General features: G+C 36.9%; 1 protein-coding gene across 1 annotated transcript; it reads right to left on the reverse strand.

Annotated features, from left to right (window-relative positions):
* Positions 1 to 5,943: 5,943 nt before the first annotated feature.
* On the reverse strand, positions 5,944 to 8,537 carry LOC129731701 (ATP-dependent DNA helicase PIF1-like). The gene is made up of 2 exons (XM_055691903.1): positions 7,209 to 8,537; positions 5,944 to 7,143 (listed from the first exon to the last, which is right to left on the reverse strand). The coding sequence occupies exon 1, from the start codon at positions 8,491 to 8,493 to the stop codon at positions 7,246 to 7,248; it is 1,248 nt and encodes a 415-aa protein (XP_055547878.1). The 5' UTR covers positions 8,494 to 8,537; the 3' UTR covers positions 5,944 to 7,143; positions 7,209 to 7,245.
* Between the last annotated feature and the right edge of the window lie 688 nt (positions 8,538 to 9,225).

Here is a 9,225-nt window from a genome sequence, read left to right on the forward strand (position 1 = left end):
TTTTCATCCTTAGAACTACAAAACAGAGTTCTATCATAAGATAGCCAATGACATCTAAACCGACGAAAGAAACACTTCTGTTAACCAACGTAACACTCTGCATCCGGTGAAAAGAAAAATATTATTCATTTTCGTACGGTTAGCATAATAAGTATAGTAACAAAACGTTCTTAATTCATGTTAACAAAAGTCGGATGAATTAATCATAGAATTTTGAATTGATAAATAAATGAACTAGGTTATATCATTGATAATTCTAACAGTGTTTTGATGCATGCTGCTATAACACCGTAAATAAAAAAAAAACATAAAATCCTCTGCCTGTATCATTCTGCGCAAAATCAATTTCCTTCTCGCACCATTAGCGCAAAGCAATGTGCGAGGCAAGCTCGCGAGACGAGCTCACGAGATTTTGCACGCAAGCTGTCTCAAGTACGCGTCGCCCATGCACCGCACTCGTTAAGTTGAGAGACGAGGTATCTTCGTGTACGTCGCAAAATATTCCCATGTGACGAGACATGGCTCGTACGAATGGTAAGTTTTATCGCTCGCACGCTGCACACAGCACGAAGCGACTGAATGAGAAACGAGACTTGTAGCGCAAAGCACACTGTCTCTTCTTTGTGCGAGCGAGATTTCAGGAAGTCTGTATAAAAGTGCTCCAAAGGGTCGAATCTCGTATATCAATCGACTGAGTTCGACGAGCTGAGTATTTTCTGTATGTGTGTGTAATATATATATATATATATATATATATATATATATATATATATATATATATATATATATATATATATATATATATATATATATATATATATATATATATATATATATATATATATATATATATATATATATGTGTGTGTGTGTCTGTGTGTGTGTGTGTATGTGTGTGTGTGTGTGTGTATGTATGTATGTATGTATGAAACGGTCTCCCAATCTCACTCAATTTTCTCAAAGATAGCTGGACCGATTTTAAATGAAACTAATTGCAAATCAAGACCCTAATAAATTTTATTACAATCGGATTTTTAGTTTCGAGGTTATGTATCAAAATGTGAAAATCACAAAAATTTATTATCTCAGAAACTACACAACCGATTTGAACCAAATTTTTATCAAAAGAACGGGCTGGTTTTTTGAACCATTTGTAAAGTAATTTTATAAGAACATGTGGTTCAAAAGTTATGTAAAGAAACGTGTTTCAAAGACTGTTTAAACTCACTCACTTTTCTTAGAGATGGCTGGACCGATTTTCAAAAAATTAGTGTCATATGGATGGTCTTGTTGCCCCATGAAACCCTATTGAATTTTATTGTTATTGGACTTTAACTTTGTCCGTTATGTATGATAATGGGAAATCAGGCTATGACAAGAAACAGGTTTCTAAGACTGCTTGAACTCACCCACTTTTCTCAAAGATGAATGGACCGATTTTCACAAAATAAGTGCCTGATAAGGCCCTATTGAATTTTATTATAATCGGACTGTAACTTAGTCTGTTATGTATCAAAATGTAAAAGTTATGAAACTCCATTATCTCAGAAACTACACAACCGATTTGAACAAAATAGGTATCAGATGAACGGACTGTCTTCAAAACCCCTAAATAACGAATTTCATGGTGATTAAAAATGTGGTTCGAAGGTTATGAAAAGAAACGTGTTCAGAAAACTTTTTTAATTTCACTCGTTTTGCCAAAGATGGCATGACTGATTTCAACAATCTTAGTTTTAAATTGAAGGTTCAGTTGCTGTATATTTTTTAGTTTGACCTTTGAGGCTACACTTGTGTTGACCAGTGTAATCGGACTTTTATTTTAACCATTATGTGTCATGTGTCAAACGAACAGGTTGTTCCTCAAAAATACAAAAAAAAAACCCAAAGGCTGTTTAAAACTAGCTGCTTTGATCAAAGTTCGAAATTTATTTATTTATTTATTTGTCGTCAATCATAAGTAGACCATATTAATTACATTTCATTCTTAACTTACTAACCTCAAAAAAAATATTTTCCTAAGTGTGGTTTTGTTCATTGTTACATCTATTGATTCACAATATTGGTTATAACATGACATCATTCTATTCAGAGGTTCGTTTTTTCCATAATTTGTTCGTTGATTACTGATATAAAACAAGTTTCTATTTCTTAGAGAACGAGTGGGAGCATAAAAGTTCAAATTCGCCAAGGTTTCTGGACTGTTTATTCTTTGTGTAATTACATCGTTAACAAAAGCTACCATTGCGAACTCTCGTCGCTTTTTAAGTCCATCCAGATTTATTAACATACAACGCGACTCATAGGAAGGTAAAGGTAAAGTGGTCCAACCTAGCTTTCGTAGAGCATACAAAAAAAATTGCTTTTGTACTGATTCTATACGGTTGATATGTGTATCATGATATGGCGACCAGACTATGCTACAATATTCCAGCAGGGGCCTGACGTGTGCAACATACAATGTTTTGATGGTGTATGGATCTTTGAAGTGCAAACTGAATCTTTTAATAAATCCGAGCATATTACTTGCCTTATATATAATGTTATTGTAATGGTCAACAAAGGTTAATTTTGAGTCGAGCGTGATACCTAGATCTCTTACAAGACTGCTCCTTTCAACTGTTTTCATGTCTATAGTGAATGTTCTTTGTCTTCTGCTATGTTTCCTGGTAAAAGGAAAATTAGGACATGATATGATAGAAAAACTATTCAATTAGTACAAATATTACGTCAAATTTCAATTACTATGCTCCAATTATTCCTTCAAATACAATATATTTGGCAATTGAAGGATGTTTTCCAGAAACCGGAAGTCGCAAATTCGGATTTCAAAAAAAGTATGGAAATTCCTGGCCTCCGAGCATCACCCCGGGTACTGAAAAATTCACATTGCGTAATGTTTGTCCCTTTTAGACTGGTTTCCAGAAACCGAAAGCTACCTTAGCAACAATTGAAACATAATAAAAAATAAATTGTGATCATTTGTTGCTCTAATGAAATTCCGAGGTTTTAAGAAACATTTTTTGTTACTACGATGAAATTGTAAAGAAACAAGCAACAACTAAAGTTGCATCGCTGCTTCAAAAAACTTTACACCAACAATGTCATTTGCGTGGTTGGATTTGTTGTTGAAACGTGTAAACGGCATTTGAAAACCTAACCTTCACTGAATAGATCTAGTGGGTGGAGCATATAGGTTGCCAACGTGATGCTTGCAAGATACACGAAACAAACACACAAAAATACTTCTAAAAGTTGCTGTCATATTCTGAAGCCATATAACAGCAACTTTTGCTCGATCGTTCGCCTTATATTTGTTTTTGAGATGAGGTTATTTACTGCGTTGTAACTTTTGCGTATTGGACTAGAAGTCGTCCAAAAAGTGTGGGTCTCTATAACGAAATGAAATAAATTGCTTTGAATTTCATTATCACGCTGAGGTGCTGATGTTTGAAGAAGCAAAATTATAAACTGACCATTGGCATGACAAGGGAAGCAAAATTTGAAACTGAGCCATAAACTTGCAAGTGTTTCTACAGCAAATGACGTAAATAGTAAAAACAAGAAAATTGAATAGAAATTGATAACTGGAGTTGAATCCTCATCAAACTTCTGGAAATAATCAAAGATAAATCGCTGTACAGGTAATCTTTTTCCACTCTGATCATTTGCCATTTGACAATCTTAACACAACGTTTCTATTGCGCCCTAGTTCGATGAATCTTGGCAACTTAACTTTTACCTTGCAGCATTTACCATGTTGTTATCAAATGCCATGCATCAGTGCATTCACCACCGATACTACAATAGTTCTAAATAATGGACGCAGTAGTCTAATTCCACAACAAAAAAAAGTGCATTCACATTGCGGTTTCATTCTTGAAACTTGTGTTGAAACATCTAAAATGTTGCAATTGGCTCCACCTCCTGCGCTTTTTTGTCTTTGTATAAGAAACTGAGATGTAGCTGCAACTTATTTTCGCATAAGAATTTGTTGTTGTGATGCACAAAGTTCATAATCGAAACATATTTTACTGCTTGGGTACTTTCTAGTAATTTAAAATGGCGTCTGAAGATGATTTCTGGCCTCCGGGTATCATACCGCTACCCCAAATCGTAATGGTCATCTGGATTAAAAATTGGGTTTGAGGTCGGATTCTGGCCACTGGGTATAATCCAGGTTTCAAGAACCCATATTAATTGGTATTTGCCCATTCATTGGATGCCCCTCAGAAACGATTAGGAATATCAACTGCGTTAAAGAATTCAAATTAATGTATAAGGAACAACATTTAATTATAAATTATTTGAAATCTACTAACTAAAGTTGACATAAACAATCTAAATATGTATACGCAATATATGAGTACAAATCGATTATACCTCGATCAAAAACCTAACCGCATCATATATTTGAAAGGATTTAATGTTATTTGCATGTGTATGTGTTAATGTATAATAATTATATTTTATATGTTCGGTATAGTTGTGTGAACAAATACAAGAGAATAACATATCCAGCAGAAATTATCAAAGTGTATTTTTTAAGTGTTGGTGTAAATCTATTTTAACAAATAATAAGCTCGAATGAGAAAGGCTGGGTCTCACCGCTAGGTGGATTAATTTAGGTTTTTCTGAAAGCTAGAAGATTTACTTTCGCATCCACTAGGTTAAATAGGTAATTTTTAAAGAAATGGTACCTCGTTCGGTCTAGTCGCACACCGACCAATTGTTTGAAAGAACTTTGTGGTAACATATAAATCACATCTGCCGAGTCGAGTATTCATAAATAGTAAAAACACAGACAAACAGGCGAGCCTCTTCGAACGAAAATCCTGAAAAATTTTCGTCCTTATTCGAAACGTTACACTCACGCGCCACTATGTGAATTTATTTCCTACTAACTTGTTTTCGTAAAACAGTTTTGGTCTTTGCTAATGGGTGTGCACGTTTGCTTAAATCAACACCAGCGGCATTACTGATGGTTTTTGTCTTTGTTAATGAATGTGCACGCTTACTTATAGCGACACTAGCGGCATTATTGCCCACTAAACAAATTTTCAAAATTATCGTTATTTTTCTGGTCGATGAAATCGTCATCGAGTAGCTAGTCTGTATGTCTGTGGCAAAAATATTTTAAAAACCAAAACGGTTTATTAGATCGATATGGTTCTCGACAATTTAAAAAAATATTTTTGGCGAATTTTCTATCTTTGTATTATTTATGTTCACTCAACTATCAATATTCAGCTAGCATTGTGTAGTTTTCGTAGGACAAAAATCAGATTTTCGAAGAGCGGAATTCTCGAGACATTGAGTTTACAAAAATACTTTTGTTTTTTTTTCCATAAATTGTCTTTTTTGTCTAACGAAGATTTTTTCTAAAATGATAAAATAACTGTTTACAATTTTGCCAAACAATCATTTTAATCAAATAAACCGTTGTGGCTGTTTTTTATAGAAAGTAATTACTTTTTTTTCACATTTCTCCATGATCAGACAACCATCACTGTTTGACTAACCTTTTGTAGTTTTCATTAAAAAACATTTTGAAATAATCAGTTGTGATACAAAAAAATTCTAATCGTACAAAATGATAACTTTAGAAACAGCTGCGCAAAGTTGTAACCAGTTCAAGATTCGGTTACCCGTTTATTATGGAATTGCTCATGGATAATTGAAAATTGATTTTTCTTGTTTTCAAACTTAAGTCTTGTTTTCAAACTGCGCTTTTTACATTAACAACCGCGTAAATTCTAACCTCGCATAAAACACACTTGACCTTTTATTGATGTCCGCATAACTGACGTAGAACTACGCACACTATTAACAAATGCATTGTTGTAGGTGTTTCATTATTGAGTCATAAAGTCAGGTCAAGATCAAATCAAGAAGAACTCTTCAATAAAAATTGTGGTGGCTCTGAAAAGAACCATTCTAGAATTGTTGATATACAGCAATAGGTAAATTGAATGCATTCGCTATGATCGATGATGATGGTTGCGCACTGTGAATTAGAAAAAGTATGTATCACATTAACTATAAAGTTGTCAACCTTACATGAAACTGGGCCTGGAATATGAAGTCATCGCCAATAACGTGTGGTCACAGGGTTGAATACTTGGTTCCGCGTACTAAATATGTTAGAAAGAGTGAACTCTCTCTGATTTCAACAACAATCACAGATATCACTGGGAAGTGTGCATGTTCATCTATTAAATGAATTGGTTTAGCTTAAAAACATGAATTTTACGATTTGCTGGAATTCGGAAGTACCTATCCAGGGTTTTAATTTCCAGAATTAGAAGTATAGACTAGGCTTCTGGTACATGTCATGATTGGGTGGACGTGAACGATAACTCTGTAGCGGTAGTTAGGGCACACTTTGAATGTGAGAAGAAGTTAATAGTATAGTAAATAGAATCTGTCAAAGAATTCAAATCTTATAATTCGCTCGAATTTTTGAGAACTTCGTAACTAAAGCAAATGCTTGCTCTCTGTGAATGTCAAATCGAGTGGGATGACGATTCTGATGATTGGAAAAATCGGACGACGGGTTGAAGCTTATACGTTCACATGCTACGGAACGAAACGGTATGATGTTACTGCTGGCGCGGCAGTAGAGTGAATAACGGACGATGGTATGAGAAATACGAGATGAACGCTCTGGTAGACAATTGTGAAATATTCTTTGCAAAATTAAATCAATGCAAGATTCACCTAAAGTGGTTGCCTTTCTTGGATCATTGATGAGATCGAATTTCATGTACTGATTAATAAAACTGGTTATTTCGCAATTTTCATCTTTCGCTATGTTCACGTTGAAGTCACCTGTGACGATCATTGGAATATCCTTCGACGCATAGTAAAACAGGTTGCGCGTCAGAAACATTTTCACTAGTTTCAATGACGTTTTTGGAGAAATGTACACGCAAAATATAAAAACTTTATAGCTGTCCGATGTAATTTCTGCAGCAACCACGTCACCATAACATTCCGCTTCTAGCAGCATAGGGTCATGAGTCTCACTCACTTTCTGTATGGTGTGCATCGACGACAATGAACATGTTGCAACTTTTTGAAAGATAGCGACACCTCCAGCACGATGATTTTCTCGTTTGTGCTTTGAAATACACTTGTAGCCTGTAATCAAAAGCAGTTGTTTTAATAGAATTGAACCGTGCAAACAAAATTAGAAATTAACATACCGTCTATCTCTAGCTCTTCATCATTATCTGTCCACGTTTAACTGAGTGCAAAGTTGTCTGCTTTTGTCAGAACTGGGTCGGTTGAAAGGTCTTTCGAGTGTGCATTGAGACTTTGAACGTTCAGGCTCATCAATACAGCGGATTGGCTACCAGTAGTGATAAATTCAAGCATTTCACTACCTAATGTAACCAGCGTATGATTTCCCAGGCGCTGAAGTTCCGTTCGCAGCTCCTGGATTCTGGGCGAAGCAGTCCCCTTGGCATGATGGAACTTGAGCACGTTGTTGGCGTTCGTCAAGAACAATCCCTCAATGGATGTCACTCTCGAGAGCCCTACGTAAACGAGCTGCTGTTCCTGCCCTTTATCATATTCGTACACAATTTCTGGGAATGTACCACCTTGCGACTTGTGTACGGTTAGAGCACTTGCACCCACCAAGGGAAATTGTACCCGTTTGCATTTGATACTACTGCTTAATTTGATACTTGTAGACCGTTTGCAAACAGGAGTCCAATCAGGTTGAAGGATGCCAGGTTTGGAATACACGGCTGGTCTCGACTTCACTCGCAGAACCTTCCCGATGGAATCGTTCTCGAATTTGATCCAAATTTTTACAATTGGTTGTTGTGGATCATCTTCATAGAATTCAACGTATTTCAACTCGCCGATTGCGCCGTTTACGATACCATCTTCCACATCTATTTTTGTGGTTATCATATACGGTATTCCAACTGCGAATCGCAGCAAATACGGTAAACCTCCAGTTTCCATGACGCTCATTTTGTGTACTGTGGAGCGCGCACTCGCAAGTTGCTGGTCGTTTCTGTACCCGGAATAGTTATCATCCGCCCCACAATCCACTGTATCTCGATCTACTAGCGACTCCGCATTGTAACGTTCCACATCTGCATTCCTGAGAAACAGCCGTACTGCACCAGGAAGGTTCTGTTTGCACCATTCTGCTGAGCGGAACCTAATCTCTATGAGTTCAGTCTCTTCTGAAGTCAGCCGTTCGCCATTTCCTATTTTGGTAAGGATGGTGGAGAATTGTTCGTTGGTCTGGCGCATTACTTTTACCAAGGGATAGAAATCCAATGACTGCCATAACACTGCACCGTGCATGGAGTTGACACTTGGTTTGTAGACTGGTCTAGCGTTTACTGGCGGTAGCTGCCGAAGATCACCACAAAATACAATCGGCATGCCGCCGAACGGGTTGTCGTAATTACCAGTTATGTTTTGAAGGCGAGCATGAATATTGTTTAACACATCGGCCCCAATCATGCTCACCTCATCAACAATAACGGCTTTCACATTGCTGAAGGCGTTCCTGTATAGCTGTAATGCCTCAAAGCTCAATTTTGAGCTTTATCGCCGAGACATTGTGATCCGAAAAGCGGAGTGTACCGTTGTTCCGTCAATCGCTGCAGCTGTTCCAGGGCACTGCGGAATCGAAGGCAATGAAAAAGCAGACGAACTGGCCAAACAAGGTTCCACCTCCCAATTCATTGGTACAGAACCCTTTTGTGGCATTTCAAACTGTACATTAAAAATGGAACTTAAATACTGGGAAGAACAACGGGTGACTTCCAACTGGATGGCTGTCGGAGGATGTCACCAGTCAAAAAGGGTAATAACGCCAAACGCAAAAATTACAAGAAAGCTATTAGAGCTTAATAAGTGGGCGCTCTGTATCTACACAGGACTAATAACAGGGCACTGTCCGAGTAAGTATCATCTAAAGAACATTGGTCGGGTTCAAGACGATACTTGTCGCTTTTGTAGCATAGAAAGTAAAACCTCGGAGCATCTGCTATGCAGCTGTGGTGCATTATACATGAGCAGAATCAAATTTCTCAACAAGGGTTGCTCACAACCTAGTGAAATTTGGTCTGCTAATCCTCGGAAGGTAATTGGCTTTATTAAGCACATTATACCTGACTGGGAGCGTGCCGAGGCAACCGGTTATCACTCGATCAATAGTGGGGTGACTGGGTATCCTATGTAGCACGTATA

This window comes from Wyeomyia smithii, chromosome 3 (genome assembly GCF_029784165.1).
Source record: "Wyeomyia smithii strain HCP4-BCI-WySm-NY-G18 chromosome 3, ASM2978416v1, whole genome shotgun sequence".
Lineage (NCBI taxonomy): Eukaryota > Metazoa > Arthropoda > Insecta > Diptera > Culicidae > Wyeomyia > Wyeomyia smithii.